The sequence below is a fragment of the Patagioenas fasciata genome, chromosome 2, assembly GCF_037038585.1.
Source record: "Patagioenas fasciata isolate bPatFas1 chromosome 2, bPatFas1.hap1, whole genome shotgun sequence".
NCBI lineage: Eukaryota > Metazoa > Chordata > Aves > Columbiformes > Columbidae > Patagioenas > Patagioenas fasciata.
Genome location: NC_092521.1, coordinates 9,495,334 through 9,518,497, shown reverse-complemented (window position 1 = coordinate 9,518,497; position 23,164 = coordinate 9,495,334). Strand labels below are relative to the sequence as shown.

The following is a 23,164-nucleotide window of genomic DNA, read 5'->3' as shown; positions in this document are numbered from 1 at the left end:
TTTTTTTCAGGGAAACAGGGTAGCCTGGCCCCTTCAGCTCCAAGCCAGCAAGCAGGGCTTTTATGAGGTATTAGCCACCTACTTTACACCTGAGCCTATCGCCCTAGGCTAATCTATCAAGTTTCATCTCTCTCTTTAAGAGCCCATCTCACCAAGGTCAGAGGAATTTCACTCTCAGAATGCTCCTTTCACTTCACAGAATATTCAGGGATTTGGACTCCAAAGTCAGACACATGCAGATGGACACCACCCAGGTGACATGAAGCTAGCAGGTTTATTTCTAGATTCCTCAGAAAGTCCCTGTGACTGAGTATTGCTGGTATCTGAGGAAAGATATGTGCTGATGACAGAGAGGAGTGAGAGAGAACAATTGTAATAGAGGTGGAATGAATTAACGGAGGAAGCAAGGAAGGAGAGGGAAGGATATAGAAGAAGGAGAACAGAAACAGCCCTGGAAGTACCTGACAAAAAGTATGATTCCCAACCTGGTCTTCAGGTTGGTATGTCCTGGGAAGGGGCTGTGGTGGGGGTGAAGGTGCTGGAGGATGCAGACAAGGTGGCATTTCCTCCAGTTTGCAGCCAAACTCTGATTGAATCATTTCCCAGGGCAGCTGAGTGTCCAGAGACTCACAAAAAAAAAAAAAAATCCGGTCCTTTTAGAGCTCCCTGGTCCAGCTGGTGTTAAACCATTATACCAGCCATGTCTCCCCACACAGAAGGAAGGGATGACAATCACGAGAATATGCATTATTGGAGTTTAGCTTCCTCGCTTTTGCCTCCCCACCCACAGTCAGCTACAGCCTTGAGTGTTCAGCTGTGCTGGGTCTGGGGAGCAAAGCCCACCACAGCATCATGTTCTCCAGAGGGCTGGGATGGCTGCTGGGGGAGGGTGGGGGAGCTCACCCCAACCTGACCTGGCACACCCGAGTTACAGGAGGCAGCCAAGGCTGATCAGAGGTTATGGCATTATCGCAGTTCTATTTTGGTCATCAGACTGTTCACTCATTCAGCATTGCCCATCTTCCTTTATCAAGCAGGAGGGTCTACCTATTTAAATTTACCTTTGCATCTCGTTTAGCCCATGTCTCAACTCTTTATTGAGTTTAAGGTATGTAAACCAGTTTAATATGAATTTCCTTCCCTTGCAAGCAGTCATTTTTCTTATACCATTCTATTTCAGTTTAAGGATGAAAGAGAATTTAAATTCTTTCAAATTCAGATTTAGAGGAGTGAGGGAAAATACCGTGCCTAGATAAAAGGAGAAAAACACGTTGGAGATGACCCACATAAAATCAGGATATAAATTAACAAGGATGCAGGTGATCAGAAAGTTTAGCTTTATTCAGGGTGGGGTTTGCAATATTTGTTAAGCGCACTGCTGGCACAGGGTGGAATTATAACTGGGCCCAGGAGCGGATGCATGCTCTGGTACTGTCCACCAAAATCACAGAAGAGATGTGTAGCATGGCAGGGGATAACGTCCCCTTCCTTTCATTTCCCATGTGGATTGTCCTGTAAAGACGGGGGACCCAAGGGACCCAGCACAGTGCCTCCCACAGGCTGTGCCTGCAGGACGAACATCCTTCTGCGCTCCAAATGAAGCCACTCTTAAAAACATTAAACAAATCCAACATCTGTGCATATTTGCATACATGCCGGGTCATTAATCATAATCAGTACAGCCAGATCAAACGTTCCTTGCTGTATTAGCTGCGTTGCAAGAGTCTGAATGCCACGAGCAACATGAGGGGTATGCTCTGAGTATTTTGCTGCGGAGCTAAAATCTCAGTGCGTTGGACCACGGCGCTGCAGCTTTCCCTTTAAGAGCCCTTTGGCTAACGGCGATACACTGAAATGCAGGAGGTGGGACAACACCGAACACAAAAATGAAGAAGTGAAGGCAGGAAAAGTTTCTCCAGAGGAAAAATGCAGGGCTTGTCCTTCACCCTGACGTCAGATCTGTCTTTAATAAAATCCCCAAAGAGCCAAGAGAAAAAGGCAGAGTGCTTAGGCTAGGTTGCCGGTTCAAGATTGCTCTGCATTCCCCAAAGTGGTGTTTTTGTTCAAAACGGCTCTAAATCTGGGTTCAATCAATGTATTTAATCCCGGCTTCCAGGGATGAGGTGGCTTTTGCCCTGGATTCTAGCAACAAGCAGCATTTTGCAGGTGAGTTTGGAAACTGCAGGGGAGACTCGTCTTCTGCAAGCACACTTGGCTTTAATGCACGGTGGGCTGGGAGAGCCGAGTGTGGTGCCTGTAGAAAGGCGGGCAGCGTGAGATTTGGGGAGGTGGGAAAGGTGAGCTGTGGAGGAGAGAAAAGGAGAGGAGAGGAAATAAGGAAAGGTGCAGAAGTGACTCTGAGTTGAGTCCCTTTCTGCTCAGCGTCCAGGTGGATCTCCAGAGAAAACTGTGGCGTGGGGTCTTTTTTAAATTATTATTATAATTTCCTTTTTCTTTTTTCTCTCTCTCCTCTTTTTTTTTTTTTTTTTCCCTCCCATTTATTACTTTTATTTGCATTGTGGAACAAAAGAGGGAGCAAAAGATCACCCATTCCCGCCCGAAGCAGCCAGAGTGAGGCTGTTAGGAGAGAGGGCTGGAGGGGAAGGGGCAGGTCCCGGACGGGCGGCTGTGCCCAGAGCGGGGCCGGTACCGGAGCCGTCCCGAAGCCGCTACCAGAGCAGTCCTGGGGCCGGGACCGTGGCCGTTCCGGAGCCAGGACCGGGGCCGTAGTCGGGCGGTGCCACCAGCCGCTTCCCGCAGGTGTGCGGCTGCCGGAGGGTTTCCCCCCCACCCCCCGCCGCCTCCTGACTTCTGCAGCTTCCCGATCCACGCAGGCAGTGGCTGCTTTTCTTCCCTTCCTTTTTGGAAAAAACCTGTATAGGAAAGCCGCTTATTTCAGAAGGTGTTTGCGTTTTGCTTTTCTTTTCCCGGTGCGTGTTTGCGGCTGGTGTAAAATCCCCGGGGGTGGAAGAGAGCCGGCTGGTGAGAGCGTTTGTTGTGTTCAGGAGGGTGCGGGGTGCCCCTGTTCCCAGCGGGACCTGCCATGTCTCACATCCTCATCCCCATCCCCAGAGGCAACGCTGGACCCAGGGCTCGGGGAGCCCTGGGGACCGCAAAAGAGAGGTGCAGAGGGACCCGTTTGGACTACCCGGCTTGAGGCTGGGGCATTCCCTGAGCCAGACACCTGTGAAGCTGTGTCTGAGCATTGCTTCTGCTCAGAGTGGGGGTAACATCAACTGCTTTGCACGGGAGGGATTTTGCTTTGCAGGGCTGCTGGTATCAGGGGTTGGCTTGTGTGTAGCGAGATAAAGAGGAGCTTCAAAGTAAGAAAGTAGCACGTGTGGTGTGGTACACCAGACGCACCTGTGTGAAAGCAGATGGCAAAGAGATAAGTCCCATGTGGATGTGGAGATAGACTGATAACGGTGCCTTTTCTAGAAAAAAAAAAAATATATATATATATATACACAACACAAAACAAATCACAGAACTAACAACAAGTAAAATGCACTTCTTGGGGTCTCTGGAGTAAGTTGATTCTTACCTCAGGTGATTTTTGTTGAGCAAGAGAGTTGCACAGAGAGAGCCCCCTCCCTAACCTCTCCCCCCGACAGTGTTACTAGAGAAGATCTGTGTAACCTTCGTAAATTTTACAGTGGTTGTCTTGGGTTCCCTTGATATCAAAGCTGTTTGTAAAAAAAACTCCTGTAGCATGAAAGTATGTGTGAGTGCATGCAGACACATGTGCCTGCTGTGGGGATGACTGCAATCCAAATATCGCTGTCAGCATGTTTGGTCTGAAGAGTATCTAAAAGGTTTGAAACAGGATCAAAAGTAGCCTAAAAAGAGTTCTGGATCTTGATTGTTTCTGTTCGAGCTCTCCATTGAAAGGAGCAGATGAAGCTGTGTCTCTGGAGATAGAGGCACTGTCAACTCCTCAACACACCCATGGAGCTGGACATTCGAAGGTTGTGCCTAGAAACCATTCAGCAGGGACGATTTCTCCCCAGTAATGAGCTGGCTTTCTGTGGGTTTTCTCTACACCTGAACTGGGATGTGATGCCGGGTTGGTAGGTTGACGAAGGGCAGATTTCCATCTGGTGTACATAAGGGAGTGAGGAAACAGGGATTAAAATGGTGTATGGCATAGAGAGATGAGAGGGGCTGGGTAGAGCAGCTGGGAGGCAGTATTAGTGTATACGATACTTACAGGAGTTTTAGGAGAAGAGCAGACTTAGTATGGTCTGCTTAAGAGAAGGATGTTTGAAAGAGCAAGGGATATTGCAACTGGTGTGGGATATTGTGAATATTTAGCTGACATGGCCACCCTGCTTATGAGAGATATCTCAGCAAAGTAACACGGGTCATGACAGATGAGTGCCAATAAAGCTCTGACATTATGCCACCTTGTTGTCTTTTGTGTTGCATCTTTGATGGCATCATCACAACAGTAACAAAGATCTTTCCAACACTGCAGAGGCATCCATGGAGTGATAGCATCAGCCAAGTCACTGTGCACAGGCAAAGCCCTGTGGTCTCCCTGAGGATGTGTCACTTTTCACATATATGAAGAAACATGGACAGAAAAAGATGTTCCACTGGGAGAAAGGAGAGCTGACCATCTAAAATAACTGGAATACATATACTTGTTCCAGAGAGAAAGACGGAAGAGTTAATACAGGAAGGTCAGGCAGGTCTGGAAGGGCATTTGGGAAAGCAGCTCTCAGGTTTCTTGGGGAGCGTCCCTTGTCCCCCAGTACTGAGCTACAGGAAGTTACTGAGCTCTTAAACAGTTTTATCAACAAGTTTTTTTCATAAGGGTGTAACTACGCAGGCAATGGGCTTGGGAACAGAAAAATAGCTGAGAATAGTTGGAATTTCAGGCATAAGTTTTTGAACATTTCTTAAAATATTTTTTTTTCATAGATACAAGGGCAGAGACCATGGGAGCCCAAGTCCTGTCAACCAGGCTGAGATTCCTTAGAGCCTGAGTCATTTCTGCAGCAAGGAGTTTAAGGCTGGATGTGTCAGTCTCTTTCAGAGCTGCACATCGAGGAATCAGAGCCAGGGTCTTCGTCTCTAGTCCTGATGACTCAGCAGATATGAGAGCCCTTCTTCAAATGGGACAAAATGTCCCAAATCAGAGTGATGATTAGAAAAGCAATTCTGAACTTTGTAGAAAATCAGTAAAGGAGATTAAATAGGGAGAAGGACAGCACTGGAGGTTTCTAAAACATTTGAAGTGGAGGAATGGGTAGTATGTGCAGCAGAGGTGAATGCAATCCTGCAGACCATTTGATTGATGGTGCTGTTAAGCAGCAGGTCAAAGAGCAAAGAATAGTGTTACTTTTCATAACAGCAACTAGTGGGCAGATATTGACATTTCTATTTGATTTGATAACAGTCACAGCACACAAACACCAGTCTTTTGGCTTTTGTGGGTCTTAGGGAGGAGAGACATGTTTGAAGGTGGTTTTATACAACAAACTCCCCAGGGAAGTGTCACAGCCCCAAGCCTGACAGTGTTCAAGAAGAGACTGGACAACGTCCTCAGACACATGGTGTGAACTGTGGGGTTGTGCTGTGCAGGGACAGGAGTTGGACTCGATGGTCCTTGTGGGTCCCTTCCACCTCAAGACATTCTATGATTCTATATAAGCACCATCCCCTTTGTGAGCATTGATTTCACTAGATAGTCACTGATAATGACTCAAGTTCAGGGCTTCTTCAGGCTGTGTGGAAAGCGGTTTGAGAACTGCAATGTGTGGTTTTTCCTTCTCCTTCTTATAAGATTAATTGGCACCAAAGTGAGGCCAAGAATTTTGTTTGCAACATGTTTGGATTCGGTGGCAGGAAAAAATGATTACATTTCTTCGGGCTCTTCCAGGCAAAACCACATTCTGACCAAACTTGAACAAAAAAAAACCAAACAAACCAAAGCCTACAGATTGATTTATATATTTATCTCTTTGCTTTGCTAGCAGCTCATATGTAGTCTAATGCTAAAGGTTCCAGACACCTTTATTCTTGCCTGCAAAAATCCTGTACCTCTCTAGGAAGGTGAGCTGAGGTTTGTCTGCTGAGTGCTTCATAACGGAAGGCTACAGACTTGCAACATGAGTAATGATGTGTAGATAATCTTAAGCATCATAAATTTAAAGTCAATGTGTCCTATCCCTTTAACCTTTCCACCATTCTGTCTTACTTGACAGCATCTTGTTACCAGTGACAGGCTTATTACACTTCTCTTTAGAAGGGTTCCTGTCCTACACTTCCATAAATTGTAGATGTCAATTAAAATTATTCTGATTATAGCAACTGAAGATTCATCTATGCAAATAAGTGTCTTGTGGCTTGAAGCTGGTAGACATAATCCCTTTGGGTGTGGTTGTATCACATGTGGGGCTTTCCCAAAGCTGTTTTTTTATTTGACAGTCCTGAGTCACAAATCCACTTACAGAAGGTAATCATTGCCAAGGCAACATCCTGAAGGTAGCACTGAATGTGATCAGAGGTCTAGACCAAAGTCTTATCTTCGATGAAGGTGCCTCCTAAATATGCAAACTCAAACACAGAGGTTTTGTTGAGAGCAGAAGGCTTTTATGCATTTTCTTCATAACTTCTCCTACCAGTGTCTGAATTTATTTTGACAGTCATCAGCTGCCCGTGTGCAACATTCTCTTCACCAGCATTAACCAAGACAAGAAATAGCTTCCTCACTCCCCTCGCAGTGGTGCCACTGCCTGTTTGTGTCCCCTTGGGTGAGTCCTGTCCCCATTTCACGCTGCATCTGTCCTGCCTCCAATGCAAGTACTTTGCTGGTGGGGCTTCTCCAGGGAAAGCCAAGAGTTAAAAATTATAGCTGTGGGTTTTAGCAAAAGCATGAGATTTATATGATGATACTGGGTGTCAGTACTTCGAAAGATTCATGCATGTTTGACTTCTCCATCCTTCCCCAGGTTCTATGCAAAAGCACTGGTCAAAAATTTCGGAAGTCCTCCAGACCCACATGGGACATTTGACCTCTTTCTTCAGAAGCTTTACACTCCCACGTTGGGACATTAAGAGCTGCTCTAGCATCTTGCCAGTGCTCAGCTTACTGAGAACTTCTCTTTTTGGATGGCCTCTGTGTCCCAGAGGGGTTTTGAGCATTTCTGTCTGGACAGCCCTGGCTCTAATGCAGGAATGGAAACGAAGCCTTTTAAAAATAAAGAAATAGTATGATGTATGTGAACATTGGCAGCTGTGGCTTGACAAAATCTGAACGCCCACAGCTTCAGCTGAACATACATTTGAGTATCAAACCTGACAGTGTCTCCTGTTGTGGACCAGAAAGGAGGGTAAGGTGTCCTCAGTGTTTCAGACTTGTTGCTGGGAGCTGCAGGTAGGCACCCAGGGTTAAGATGCTTCCCCTGATTCCTCCTTTGCTTTCTTACAATATAGCTCAACCATCCCTATTGATAGGGTGCTTATTTTAAAAGCAGAATTTTCTCTTTCTATTAAACAGAAACTTAGACTGACAGCAGTCAGGTTGGTAGTGATGGGCCCAAAAACAAAGTCTACCCATTTGTTTTCTTTTTCTGCATTCCGATGTCCACCAAGAATTCAGACTCAGTTTCTTGGACTGGGTTTACAGCAACCAATTTCCCCATCACTACCTCTTACAAGTTTTGTCGCACCCAGGGTTTGTGTCTTCCTGAGATGAGTTACCTTCAGCCTCCCATTTCTGCAGGTTGGCAGGGACATCACAGGGCTTTATTTTTACAGATGTGTTCCTGGGCTGAGGGACTCTGACTCTGCTGCTTTAGCAGCTCTGTGCAGATGTTCTCCAGTACTACTCTGGGCTTCCCAGCTGTAGGTGAGGATTACTGGTTCTCCAGCATCCTGGTGGTCTCCCAGCTCTGGGAGGTACTTCCACTGGTGCCTTTGTTATTTGTTACATCCCTACTGAAACCTTATGGGTTTCACTCTTGACTTCTGTTTATTCTGGCATCCTGGGTGAAGCTTCTGGAGTCCTCTTAATCCCTTTTGCCTTCTACTAGGCTACTGCTGGGCTTCGATTTGTAATCCTTGCATCTGGGCTAGGTGTGGGAAAGTAGAAGAGAGAGAAGGCATTTTTACCTCCGTGGGTGCCAACAGCTGGCTCTGGTCTACAAGTAATTCTTCTTGTGGATGGGGAAGGACAGGAGAGCCTTTAGGCTGAAACAGCTGTAGAAGAAGATAACACTTAAGCTAAGCTTTGCAGCACAATTTAAATAATGAATTTATAGTACTAGGGTTGTTAATGCATTCCAGGACTGTGTGGTCATCTCTGTGTTCCTCTTCTCTTTCTCAATAGCTCCCACATTGTTCTTCTGTTTTATTAGTCTGGGTCTGTCATTCTACTTACCCTATAAAGTAAATGAAAGATGAACAAGTTGGAAGGCCAAGTTTCATGAACTTCAGGATGGCGTGCAATGAGCCCAAAGGGAAACCTGAGAGGTATTTGTAAAAATAGTTGCGGGCTCATACATCATCCGTGGAGGATTGTGAGTCACCTGGATCTTGATGTTGCTGGACATGTGTGCAGTTAGATCTTTGCTGTCATGGAGGAATTCCAGCCCTGCAAAAGGACCTTCTTTTAAGAGCTTGCCTTGCATATTCAGAAGGAGTTATAAGAAAAGACTCCTTGTGCTTCATGAGGGAGCAGCATAGCAAGGTTTCTTTATCCAGAATTTCATTGACACTCATATGGACAGACCTCTCTATACCTGCAATGCTTTGGCTTCTCTTACACCTTTGTCTTAGAGCTGAAACAAACAACTTCTACTTAGCTTAAGGAGAATCTGTCCTTTCCCTTCCTAGCATACTGAAATCATCTCCAGTGAAAGGCTTCCAGGTGGATATGAAGCACTGGTTTTATTATTACACCTCTACCGTGCAGCTGTCTAGCTTGACTAAGTTAGTAGCTACATTAGGTTTAGAAACATGGTACTACTATGTGTAGTATCTGTATGTAATGGAAAGAAGACAGTAAAGTCAGTAGTAGTAAGCAACTTCGTATTCCTGTACAATACCTGGCACTAAACTTGCTACGTGCCACCAGAACAGTGCAACCCATATGGACCTAACAACTTGGACCAAAATTACTCTGGATGACCCAGGGAATTTTTTTTAAGGTAGCTGTTTTTTAGCTACATGTGTACGGTAGCACTTTCCTGTTTCTAGAATTTACCAATGCAACTCAGACTTTAATTTCTGAGTGGTTTAAAAGTTTTGAATATTTCCATGCTCTACCAGCTCTGCAGAGTACCATCCTGCTTTCATTTTTGGTGTTTTCTTACTGAAGCTTTTCAAATAACAAGAGACAGCAAGATGAGTGGAGATTGTTTCTCTCACTGGAGTTTCCTCATCTCCATATACACACACTTAGCCTGTGAAAGGAAAATCATAGAGAAAAAAAGGGAGTATCTCTTTGCTGAAACACAGTTTGGTGGCTTTTGGAGACAACGCTAATCATCTGAAGCAGTGACTCTGGTGAACATGTTTTACTCCATGAAGGGTCCAGCCTTCTTGTCCTGGGCGGACAACTCCTGTACCAGAGCTCTGCAGAGAGCCTGGTATCCTCCCCAGAAATTGCCATCACTATCTTAAAGTATCTCCTGATCGTGCTTTTAATACTTGTGTCACTGTCACTGCCATGCCTGATAAATGGTGTCCTTGGCATTCTCACATTTGTGCTGCAAGAATTCACTCTGCATCTGTGTTTTTTGGACATGTGGATCATCCCTTCTGGTTTTTGAATTCCACTAATATATTCCTGGATGTGGATGCCGTCCAAGCAGGCTATAGCTAACATTTTTGATCACTGGCTTATATCTGCTGTAACACAGAGAACTTTCTGTGTCTGGGCTGATAAGGAGGCAGAGACATGGAAACCCATATGGGGGGAATTAAACGCTGTTCCAAATGGCTGGCACATGTACTTGGCTGCCCGCAGGCTACCAATTCCCTAGTTTTCGAGTAACATCTGGGTCATTTTAGCTGTTTAGCAAGGAAGGACCAAACCACAAAAACTGCAGCCAGTGCTGAGGATCTGCAAGCGGATTACACTATAAAACTCTCTGGTTACATTTTTACAAGAAAAAAAGGGTGGAAAATTAATTAGGAAAATATCCAGGTTCCATTTGGTCATTCAGCAGGTGATTTATTTATAAGCACTGCCGGCAGTATTTCCTGCTGGATCTTGGTCTTGGAGGACTAGGCCATACCCACAGCATCTGTGTGTGGGCTGATATACATTGATGTAGAGAATAAGGGCAAGTTCACTTGGCTTCTTTCTGTGACATTTTCTTCCACATTTGACCCTAGGTATTGCAGTTACTGTAGTTGAATATGTGATGACATCCCTGCTCTTTAGCACTGCAGTTCATTTATGGAAATCATTCACTATTAATTTCCACTGTTTTACTAGACTGCCAAGTGTACATTTCTAAAATTACATTTAATCAAACATTTCTATGAGACACGGCTCTCCATGAGCCTTTCTCAGGGGTCAGAGAAGCTGTAAGATGACTTCTGTGTGGGAATGGATTTCTGGAAGTCACTTGACTTGTTTTTCCGTATTTTGCGTCAAAACCTGTACTAAGCTTCCTTGGTGCTCTGGGGTTCCCCAAAGGGCTGGTGTGATCATACTTGTGCAGGCTGGTAAATTCCTCACGTGACAAAGCAGCCCGGGTGTGGGTGAGCTCTTGAGTTTGTGGTGGAATGATGCATTAAGTTCCTGGTTTCAGGCTCAGATGCAATCCTTCTGCTTCTTTTAGATGATGTGCTTAATTCTGTGTGATTTGCATATACATATTTATAATACACATATATGTAACACTCCCAGTCCTCAATTTTTATGGTTTGTGTCTGTTTTTCCATATATATCATGTAGGCAGTCTTTTTGCACTCAGGGAGATGTTTGCACCATATTTTTGACTGTCCCCTCCCTACCCCAGCTATATTAAAATGCTTTTCAGAGTATCATCTGGGAGGCTGGATATTTGATGAGAGGAATAAATAGACATTATGGCAGCAAAGTTGAGATCTCTCTAAAAAAACTCTGCATCCTCCGTGATTGTACTACTTTATAGAGGAATAATTAAAGCATTGCATTTGTCTCTTTCACATGTGACTATATGACCATAAAGACGTTGATCCTGGTTTTACTGTTCATCCTGCAACACACAGGGGAAGCTTCCTTACAAAACTCTCTCTACAGCAGGAGCTGTGCAGATATAAATATTTTGGCTTAGCACCCCCCTCCTCATACGCTTCCCAAATGTGATTTTTCTGGCACAAATGGTGTCTGTGGAGCAGCTTTGGCCCAGGGGGATGCTCAGAAGAAGCAGGGCGCTGTGCAGGGCTGCTGGGGACACCACAGCCTTGTCATTTGTGCACCAACACTGCCCTCGCGTGTCAGGGATTTCGGAGCCCGAACCTGTGTAGGCTCTGGGCACAGCTCCCACTCCTGCTTGGCTTGATGTGGGCTACAGGCAGCCAACACCAGTGATGTGGAGACATGCAAAAATGTCAGCACCCATATGATTAGAAATTCATCTTTATCCTCCTGGAGAAAAAGCACATAGCTGGTGTCCTCCTCTGTGGATGAAAGTAGCAGCATTAACTCTTGAAGGGCTGAGATGCTGCCACTTCGCAGTTTGGGGTTGTTGAGGGTGGGGAAGTGGCAGCATTTGCATGGCGTGTTTTTTGGGAGGCATGTGGGTGCTGGTGGGCATGAAGCCTAAGCAAATTTCTCCTTGTGACCTGCCAAAGCACCTCAATGCCAGGGGGCAGGATTCCCAGCATTAGTGGGTTCTGGTGGAACTGCAGCAACACCCTGGTCTGAACTGGGTTTTTATTCTATTTGATTTGTTTTGTTTTGATTTGATTTGATTTGATTTGATCTGATTTGATTTGATTTGATTTGATTTGATTTTAATTTTATCTTATTTTGGTTTATTTTATGCCATTCATGGTGTCAGCAGGTTTCTGGATCAGAAAGCGGAATTTGTCAACAGGTTGGCTTAGACCTGGGCCCCAGCAGGTATCATAGCTGTGCTCAAGGAGCAATAAATCATGTTTGAAGGACCCATTTCATCACTTTGCATAGATACATCAAGTTATAAACGGCTGATCGCCACTGATCTGTTGGATTTGAAGGCGTTGGAGAAGTGAAAGAGTTTTGCCCTTTTGCAGAGATGAAGTGCATATGATGGCTGAGAGATAAAACACTAAGCGATTGGCTTTGATGAATTGGAAGCATCTGCAAGTCTGATTGGTGGAATTATTTCTTTTTTGCATCCAGTAAGAACTAAACAACTTAGTTTATTAACTGCATGTAGGAGGGGTCATTATATGGTTACAGTGTAGGAGCAAGAAACCAAACTGCTATTTTTGGCTCTGCTACAGACATCCTGCTTGCCTTTGGGGCAGTCACTTCATCTCTCAGGCCCCAGATTGATACTGGTTATTCAATAATTTCCTCCTTGTGAACGGTGCTGCTTTCCACCATGAACAATCCCTCCTAGAAGCAGCTGTGACATGGTCTGTTCTCCCTTGCAAGAGCTGTGTGTTCATTTCCATCCAGAGAGCTGATACCTCTGAGTATATCAGCCTCCAACTTCATTGCTTGTATCAATTATTTTAGATTCATTTTCTGGCATGGTTTTTACCGAAGCCCTGTCTTTCAGTTCTGTTTCCACTGACTTCAGGGGCAGGAAGATTAATTCTCCAGCACATTACATAATTTTCCTGTACTAATAACTTCACTCCTTTTCTTTTTTTCGTCATGATTTTGTACTAGGAAGTGTTCTAGTTTCCCCACTAGTTCCCACTGTATTTAACTCAAAAGCAACGTTTTTGTCCCCAAAACCTTGTAAAAGCCAAGAACAAATCTACTGACCTCTTTCTTTTTTCCTTTCACATTTGCACTGTGTGAGCTTTTGTTGGGAGTGGAAGAGAAGGTACAGATGCTTTTTGGGGTTTTCTGTTGTGTATTAAAACAGGATCTGAGCTTCAAGCCTGTCTGGAATAGTGTTTGCTGACTGGCTTGAGAGCTCGCTCCAACCTCTTCTGAGCCCCTTCCTTCCCCCTGCCTGAATTTGTTCTTTCTGGTCTTTCCGGGCCAGCTCTTCATGAACAGCCTGTTTGCCCTGTCCAGGGACTCATCACCATCCCCTTCTCCTTTTTCACAGCACATGGGACAAGATGCGGTCTGTAGCCCTCACTCTGCTGCCCGCAGCGGTTCTCATTAAAAAAGAAAATGTTCTTCAGAAAAATCATTTGGATCAGCCCATCTCTGAAGCCTCTCATGGGAGACTTACATGGGTGGTCTTTCCTCCAGGCTCCCCTTGGCTGTATCTCCCTGAGATCCTGCTGGCTCCTCATCCTTGATGCTCTGCTCAGATATTGCTCTGGGCAGTCAAAACAAGGGTGAGATAACCCCATGTCATTATCTTGTCAGCATCAAGGACACCTGGCTTCCTGGAGCTACAGCCTGGGGCTGGCCACGGCAGTTAAATGTAGACTAGTGACCTAGGTGTCCATGCACCCACAGCTTCAGGTGGCCTTCTCTTGATATGGAGCTCCAGAGTAGGAAATGGGCAAATGCCTGCTGCAAAACTAGGCTAGACAAGAGGAAGAAATTTTTTACCATGAGGGTGATGAAACACTGGCCCAGGTTGCCCAGAGAGGTGGTAGATGCCCCATCCCTGGAGACATCCCAGGCCAGGCTGGACGGGCCTCTGAGTAATCTGATCTGGTTGAAAATGTCCCTGCTCATTGCAGGGGGGTTGGACTAGATGACCTTTAAAGGTCCCTTTCAATGCAAACTGTTCTATGATTCTGTTATTCTATGAAAACTGTGTTACAATGCAATGGTTGTATGAACTTACACAAGGGCTTAACCAGCTTTATCCAAGTCTCTCTAGCCAAATATTCTGGGCCAAGCTCCACTGATTTTCAGAAAGGGAAAGAATTATGTTCCCAGGGATGAGCTAGCAGCCAGAAGAAGAATCCTTCCTATGCCAGGTCCCTAGCATTTTGAGTGTGGTACTCCATGGAAATCCAGACCAACACAAACAAGATTTGGAGAAATTGTGGCAAGGTAAGGGAACTCGATGACTGTGAGAGAACTTCAAGGTGAATATTTTGAATTTGAATTCAAGGTTTTCTTTAAAGAATACCATCAAGTAGCCAAACTATTGATAAGTTTGGCTTAAATTTGGACCTGAAGAAAATATCTCAGAGCATCTGTGGATGGGAACTTCTGCATGAACCCCAACAGGGTGCTGAAGGGGTACTGTTTTGGAGCAAACCAGTTCTTTAATTCCCTTCTCACTGTCGAGGATTTAGATTGCGGGGTGACAATCAAACCCTGGCAGATGTATTGTTAACCTCCTCTCCCCATCACTTCCCCCTTTTGCCCCTCCCTCTCCCCCCTTCCCACTCAGGACAGGCGATCGGGAGGGAAAGAAGGACAGAGAGAAGAGAGTTGGAAAAAGTTAAAGATGTTTTACTAATGCTACTAATAAGAATAGAGAAAATCATACAAAATATACAAAACCAGTCTTGAAAGTCTCAGCTACTGCAGAACCAGCACCCGAAGTCCTGGATTGGACTCTGCAGCCAACCGGAGCTGGATTCAGTCTCTCACTAGGCCTCAGTTCGCAGGGACAACCAGCAAGGTCCTCTCCTAATGTCGGCCATAAGGAAAAAGGGAAAAAAGGGACAAGATCCTCGTGATCTCCCACTTTTATATGAAGTATTCCCGTGAATGGAATGTTATACACAGTTGGTCAGTTTCTTGGTCACTTGTTTCTCGTTGTCCCTCTCGTGAGATGTCCATCCGTGCTTATCAAGAAGTTTGCATTCCATTGCTAGGTTTACCAAAACATGTATCTGGTTCTCCAGGAAAACACAGCTAATATGAAGGCTTCAGCTGACAGGCAAATTTACTAAAAAAGAAACCTGTTTTTTTAACAAAAGCAGGACACTCACTAATGTCAAATAAATCTATGGTACATATTTGAATGATAGTCTTTCTAAATGATCTTAATGTTACAAATGTACCTGCTGCAACCTAGGAGTTGCCCTGGCTTTTCAACCTCTGCCTGTGGAAAGTCCTAATCCTTTGTTGTATTTTTAATCTCATTTTTTCATGGTTATCTCATTTTCTTTTAATGTTATTAAAGCTTCAGTGATGTACACTCCCTCCAGTTTTCACCCATTTTTTGCCAAACCACTACCTATATTGATTATTTGATGCTATTAAGTTTTATTGCATGAAATGACAGATCAACATGTACTCTAACTGGGCAATCACCTGAAAAAAACTCAGAGTATGTATCTAAACCACTCTTAGAGATGAAAAATGAGATGAAAACATAGCAGAGTGAATGTAAAATCCAGGTATCCTCTAAAAAAGCAGGTAGTATCTGTTCCCTTCTGGTTTGGGGAGTCAATAATTGTGGTGTCTGTGAATGTGCGGTGTGAGACCCTGGTCCTCAAGGGTCAGCCCTGAACTCCCCTTAACCACAGTGCAGTTTGCAGCAGGCTTGAAATTATTAGTTGTTGGCTTTCAAAGTGAATATATTTGGGAAAAATAATGTTGCTTCTTCACGTTTTGCATCAGTTCCTTTGTAAAAGGTTTGCTTGTCTGTGTGCTTGTGTTTTGATTTTCCCAATAAAAGAGGCCAATTAGGAAAGATAACCCAAAAGTCACATTTTTTTGCTCACCTTCCAATAGAGTCAAATGTATTCCCTGTCTTTTTCTATTGTTCTGATGAGATAGAGGGATTTCAGGTAATGAACATTGTCCCGATACATTACACAGTACATTAATAGATAGTTTCTGTAACAGAAACAGAGAGGAGGGGGGAGAAAAAGCCCTTGTGTGTTTCAATTAAAATGCTTAATTCAACTCTTGGAAAGATAATGGGAGTTCTGTGTAGGGTCAGGAACCTGAGACCAAATCCACACCAGTGTTCTAATATCTCTCTATTTTCCTCTTCTTTGTGTTTGAATCCAAATTGAAACCAATGACACTTGGACACTCCTCTGAGGCGGTGAGCTTGGCTTAAAAAACTGAAGAAACAGGAAATCAAAATTATAACTTCACAGGGTTGTTCAGCCAATGAGAGCAGGGGAGAGAGGAGAAAAGTGACCCGGAGACCAGGCAAAATGTGGGGGTGTATGTTGAGAGGTGGACAGTCATGGGAGATCTGCTCCACAGTGCTTTGGCTTCTGGCTCAGCTCAACCTCAATCAGTCATCCTCAATCCAGCAAAGTCCCATCGCGTGAGACTTCCTCAAACCTTGAACAGGCTTTATTTCTTCGTGGTGGCCTGGAAAGCGGATGCTATTGCTGATAAGTGCTGTCCAGCTGCCAGCACACTGGAGCCTGGTCTGTTCCCTCTCTGTACATTGTTGCTGCAGAACTTGCACAGTTGAGGTCTTTCTTTTTTGTATCAAATCTCAGCTGTTAACATCCTTGGTAGATCTGAGGAAGAAAAGGACAAGTTAAAAAACGCATTTCTGACTCCAGATCCCACTTTCCTGTTGATACAGCTGTGTGTTGCCTATTCCATGGCTCAGTAAACAGATAGTTTAACTCTTCAAATCCCGCAGTTGCATTGCTTTAACAACAGCTTCTCTTCTTAAAGCAAATTTCCTCTCTTGTCCCTGTCTAGAGCAGAAGAGACATCCCCACACATTTCACATCCTATTGTGGTTTAACACTTTATTCAAAAACACAAAACAAAGCAAAGCAACAACAAAAAAAAACCCCAAACACAACACCCAAGCAAAACAGGATTTCCTCTTGCTTTTGGTGAAAACACCTCTCTCCTCTGCAAACCCCACTTTCTGGTGTTGTGTTAATGGAGGAAAAAGTAATTAAATCTTTGAAGTTTAATTCACAGTAATTAAAATTCAATCAATAAATTCCCTGGCAAGGGCATCAGAAGAAGATCAATGGACCAACCCTAGTAAACAGAATTTTCATTGCATGGGATGAGAAAGGGCTTCAGCTTTGAACAAGTTATATGCCAAAGGTATTTCAGCCCTTCATATCAGAACAAAATCTTCACCACATCTGTGTCTGTTTTCATTCTGGTGTTGCATGGCTTCTTTAATTGATGGCATCAGTGGTATCAGACCTGTTGGTGGTAACCTGGATGTATCTGGCTATGGCACCCTGAGCTACTGGTGTGGAGCCGCAGGTATTTCTAGGCTGAGGAACATGCTGACTGCCAGACATTCATTCCTTTCATGTTAACAAAGTGGAGATATCTTGCATTTTTTGCTAAAGTAGATAAGTTGAAGTTGCTGCAGTGTACTCCTGCATTTGTAGTCCTCCAGACACCTCTGAAAGTCCTATCCATCAAAATTAATATACTACAAGCTGAATACTGATACTTCTGTGGCTGAGTGGATAGAATTATCTTCTTCCCAGGCACATCACCAGCAGAGCCACAGGCCTATAGCCCTTTTAGCAGCTTTGGCTTTCCTACCTATCCCTATTCATCCTGGCATCTTCATAGAAGAAGTCTCTTGGGATCTTCCCTGCCCTTATTCTCTGGCTGCTATCTCCCTTGATGGTGTGTTTCTCTGTGGCCTGGGCAGTTCACAATCTCCAGGGTTTGCTTCTTGTAGCAAAAGAAGTGTTACCAACCCTGTTCTACAAGCATAGAGAGGCTAAAAGCTGAATTCAGATCGCAAAGTCATGCCCTAGACCTTCAATCTAGAGCAGGGGTATCAAACCCATTTTCACCAGGGGCCACATCAGCCTCGCAGTTGCCTTCAAAGGGCCAAATGTAATTTCAGGACTGTATAAATGTAGGAGTGGCCCTCAGTGAAAATGAGTTTGACACCCTTGATCTAGAGTTTACCTTCTCTGCTGTTAGTAGCCCTAATGTTAGGCATTGTACCTAGAGTAGTTACTGAGTCTCTTGTGTATTCAGTACAGTGATCTCTGTTGTCAGCAGAGAGGACCCAGGGGTTGCATCCAGCAGCTGTGAGAGCAGCTACTTGCACAGAGAAGCTGAGGAGAGTGGGGTCTTTTATACATAATCTCACTAGTGTAAAAGATCCCACTAATACAAGCGTCTTGCAAATGTGGTAGCTGCTTGTAACCAAATTGCAATCTTTTACAACACTGAACAGTGAGTTCGTAATTTGCTCAGGGACATTTTTGGAGCCATTGTGCATATGCGTTTGATTGTCAGTGGTTTTTGTTTATTGACTCTCTCTAAATTAATTTGACTGTTCAAATCATCTGATCTTCATTAGCTTCAATATTCTTTTAAGGCATTCATATTTTAGTCATGCTGTTCTGGCTGCCATTTACCCTTTTCAGTGACTATGAAAAGTGAACAAGACACATCCATGTGTCCTAACAGGGTGGCCATGTGGTCTGCATTAGAAAGAAACTTCTCTTAAGCAACTGCTGTTAAAAGCAAGCTGCTTACATTGGCTTGATTTAGTAGTCTTATTTGTAACCATCTTACTGCACTGTCACCTCCAGGTCCCAATCAAATTTATTTCCTCCTACTCTCCTCCTCTTTCCAACTGTGTTGCTATATAAACAAAACTCAGTATGTCTTGTGAGCAGCTTTTTCTCCTTCTTGCATTTCTGGTTGAACGCTGACCAGATATCCCCTTGGTGGTGTGAGAACTGAGTACCTGCCTTTAATCATATGAATTGACACTCAAAAACCTGTGTACTTCAAAACTTTGCACTCTTGGTCTTGAAAGAAGCATTTTTTTTTGCTTTCTTAGGAAAGAAATAGAGGTTGTTTTGTTGGTTAGTTGGTTGGTTGGACCTGTAGCTCCCATGAAATTAATGACAGAGTTCAGAAAATTAATACTAACATGAAAACACTTTATGGTTTCCCATGTTTTATTAGATACCTGCTTTGAAATTGCTTTATTATTTTTCATGTTACTGAAAGCACTGATGGTGTTGATTTTTAACATGATCCCCAGATAGACCGGAGTCTCTTATGAACTCATTTATCTCAGGTTGGTGACAGCTTTAAGGGATTAATTTCATATTAGATGGAATTCAACTTATGGAATTGTGATGTCTTTTTTGCATGTCCCTTAGGCTCAGGTACTGTAGACATTGTACACCTGACTACCACTGAGACTGAGCTGAGGAGCTGCGTGAGAATGTCACTAGATTTCAGTTTCCCAGATGCCAAAGGAAAAGGATGTATCATTACCACATTCTACTTTGGAATACAAAGTATTTGGGCAAACCCATCTCTTCTAATAGATTGTAAACACTCAGCACAAGGGTGGTGTATCTGTTGATGGGTACATTGAGTTTACTCAATTTGCAGTCTCCTCCTTTCAGATCACAAAACCTATACTCCAATCTACTTCAGGTTCTTAAGAATGATCCAGAAAAGTTTAAAAATTTCGGATTTGTTTATTGGTTTCTCCCCTCCTCATAGCTTTAGCACTCATGACCTCTAATATAAACTCCATGAAGGGTCTTTGTATACATGTTTTGGCAAGTAATGTCCCTGCTCCACATATTGAACTAGTCAATTCCTTTACTTAGGCTGGGCTTGTTCCAGGGATTTGAGGCAGATAAGCTCAGCAAAGCTTGGGAAAAGGAACCTCTAGCTAATCACCACACTCTTACTAAGTGATCTCACTGTAAATTTGGCAAGGTCGTTGGTGCTGGTCTCACTTCAACATCTAATAAGAGCTTACAGAGATTCCTCATTTCTCCAGCTAATGGATCACCACATTTCTGGCTTGTTGTCTACCTGGTATGCTTGGGCACAGATCCCCTTCTAGTTGTGTTCTGAGTGATTCTGTTCATCTGAACTCATACAGAGCTTGCAGCTATATTTCTACTATATTTACAATTTACTGGAATTCTGAAATTTAAAAGTATTTAATGTTTTTTTGTGCTTGTTTGTTGTTGCTTTTTTCTTTTTGTGTATGTGTGTGTGTGGTGGTGTTTTGTTTTGTTTGTTCATTTGTTTTGGGTGTGTGTCTTCTTATTCTGTGGATTATTGCTTTTTCAGTCAGAAGAAAAAATGCACAGAAGAGTGTGCTTAGCATTCTGCTATTTGGTCCCATTTATACATATCAGATATCACTGTTGCAAAGGACCTCAGATTTCCTTCTAGAGTTCCTTTATGACACATTTTAAAACACCGTGACAAAATGCCTAATTAATTCCATTGAGGGGGATTTCAAGAGGCATCTTTTTGGCATTGGTACCCTCTCATGTGCCTAAAAACTTGATATCAGCTTTAGGAAGAAAACAGATTAGGAAGATAAAGTGTCCCCAGAGAATTCAATACTTCAGTTCCTTCAGAAACTGTTTTTAAGCAGCATCTTCTCTGTGCTGTATATTTATTGGTTTTTACTTTCCTTTCGATCCCCGAACCTGAAGTAATTTTTTTGGATATGCATATTTTTGTGTGAATCATTTTCTAGCACTCAGAGAAATGTGATGGGAATATTTCCTAGGACTTTGAAAGAGGAAGGAGGGACTTCTACATATAGCAAAGTCAGAAAACTTGACTGTTGGAAGTAGCATAGGCTGTGGCATGGTTTCTGTCCCACTGCTGATGGGATGAGATGTCAGTAGAGTTTGATAGGGAAGAGATAGAAGGTGTTCAGTCCCCTTTTCCTCTTTCTGACAACATGAGCATTCTGGTTATTACACATTCATTGTTCCTCCTCATCCTGCCTTAACCATGTCATATAACTGTAGCTTGTGGGGAGGTTTTGTGATTTGTCTCCTGACCACGTGAATCTCTTTTGCCTCCGCACCCTCAGTGTGATAACAACACTCATTCACTTCCCAGATATCTTAGCACCCCTACAGTTCTGTTTTCAGAGACTTCCAAACGCCTGGCGCTTGTTCAGAACATAAGTCTAACCTCTTGCTATCTGGATGCATCCCATCCTCTCCAGCTCCTACTTCCCTTCCTTACTTTAAATACTACCATTCCTAGCTCAATAAGTTTTTAACACCATATGCACTTCCTTTACCCTCCCTGAGTTTTCTCCTGTCACGTTTTGCACACTGTGCACAGTTGCTGATGAGGAGGGGTGCAGCTCTTAACATCTTTTCGATCTTCCCTATATCTGTCCAAATTAACTGTAATGAAAACCACTTACCTAATGACCCCAGATTTTTCAAAAAAGAGTCTGATTTTCAGATGCAGAGGTTGAGGTTCCTTTACACTTCTCTGGCCTTATAAAAGAAAATTAGGCTCTCTGTATTCACCATAACATTATCAGTAACTCCATGTCATCTGTACCAATCATGCAAATTGTTTTCCACTGTCTGGTATGTCATGTACGCATTTCTACCTGCATGCAGTGAGCACCAATGATTTAGCAGGCTCTTTCACAGATGTTTCTGAGGATGGAAGGTTCAGTGCAATAAGCATCAGTCTGTGATCTTTGGAAGTTTCTCTGTTTATTCTCAGAGAAACTCATGGTGGGTGATATCAGATGTGAAGGTAGTGCATCTCTCATCCTTGACTTAATCTCTTGTTCCCATTCTCTCTGGTTTGAAACGGACTTGATCTTGGTCAAGGCAGATTTTATCAAATGATGAATCCTTCAGCTTCTTCTTCCCACTTTCCTGGTAATATTTTCTCCCCTTTTGAACCAAAAGATCCCTTTCCATATCTTCTCATCAATTGTAAACTCTATATATTGCAGCTCTGCTTTGTCACTTGGCTGGGAAGAGAGATAAGTGTTGCAGTCCAGGAGAAAGAAAGTAGGGGTCACATTTCATTGCTCCACATCTTCACTGGTGAAGCAGAGAAAACTGTCCCCATGTCCTCAGCTAAATTAGGCTGGCTCTGTAATGGGAAGCAAAAGATAGGATGGAGCCAGAATCGCAAACTAGACATGAAGAATAATTTGTTTTTACTGTGAGGGTGGTAAAACACTGGCCCAGGTTGCCCAGAGAGGTGGTGGATGCTCCACCCCTGGAGACATCCCAGGCCAGGCTGGATGGGACTCTGAGCAATCTGATCTGGGTGAAGATGTCCCTGCTCATGGCAGGGGGGTTGGACTGGATGAGGTTTGAAGGTCCCTTCCAAAAACTGTTCTATGATTCTGTGATTCTATGAGTAGAGCCAGGCTGGGCACACAGAGGTGCAAGATTTGCCCTTGCAAGGACAACACAGCGATCATGTGGGTGGGGTTTGGCATTGCTGGTACCTAGAACTGCAGTATCACCATTATTCTTTGCCACTACTTAGCGTAAGATCCAATTTGATGATACCCCTCTCCCACTCTGGGTTTCAGTGGGTTCCTGATTTGGTTTTCTAGCAACAGGGTCAGGCACCAGTCAGACTCTGGTTGAATATTTGGATTTAATGATTCTGTGCAGAAAAGCTGCTTTCCTTACAGAAGTATGGCCAGACTATAGCTATATCAGGTGGTGGCCTGTGTGGATGCCTTTGCTTCAAATATACAAATGCTGCTTTACTGATCTTTCTGCACACACAGACATAATTCTGCAGTGATTTTTCCTGGAAAAAGGGAAGATAACATATATAATTTCAAACTGGTTCCGAATGTTCTGCAATCAGTCTCTGAATGACCTTCAGGTCCTCTGATAGTGTGCAAAGGTCCAGCATCTTCTGTTGTTCCTAAGGATGTTGCTGACTTATATCTTTCATCTGTATGCTCTGTATAGCAAATATCATCAAATATTATAAGCTACAGTTTCCAAAACATGCCACAGTTGGAGCAAAAATAATAGCCTTTCTTGGTGAGACTCTTTACCTGGAAAAGCTGCTGTTTATTCAGACAAGTTTTAGGCTCCATATAGATTTTATGTAACCACAAGGTTCTAGCAGTGCAGTCTGACTGCTCATCTTTCATTGACAATCTTGAGGGGGCCTTGATATAATGATACATCACTACACTAAATGGCAGTTATGAATCCACACATGCCATGTGTTCCAAAGGGGCCATTAAAGGAGTAGTAGCAGCCGATTCTCTTTCCTTCTATTATCTTGAATTCTTCCAGCTACAAGACCAGACTTCTCATACATTTCCTGTTATCAGATAAAATAAAAAATTATCTGCCAAATAATGTTTTTGACTATGCTTATGATATGAGAGGGAATGGACCTGCAAAA

The 23,164-nt window shown here is 43.6% G+C and overlaps 1 protein-coding gene across 2 annotated transcripts in view; it reads left to right on the top strand.

Annotated features, from left to right (window-relative positions):
- Positions 1 to 1,809: 1,809 nt before the first annotated feature.
- CCN4 (cellular communication network factor 4) overlaps positions 1,810 to 23,164 on the top strand; it is a 37,670-nt gene continuing 16,315 nt past the window's right edge. The window contains exons 1-4 of one of the 2 annotated variants that reach the window (XM_065832738.2): positions 1,810 to 2,166; positions 7,346 to 7,354; positions 15,148 to 15,162; positions 19,147 to 19,190. In XM_065832738.2, the coding sequence (XP_065688810.1) occupies positions 2,094 to 2,166; positions 7,346 to 7,354; positions 15,148 to 15,162; positions 19,147 to 19,190 (141 nt within the window). In that variant the 5' untranslated portion in view covers positions 1,810 to 2,093. The remainder of the gene's footprint in view (positions 2,167 to 7,345; positions 7,355 to 15,147; positions 15,163 to 19,146; positions 19,191 to 23,164) is intronic. The other variant, XM_065832736.2, reaches the window with a different exon arrangement.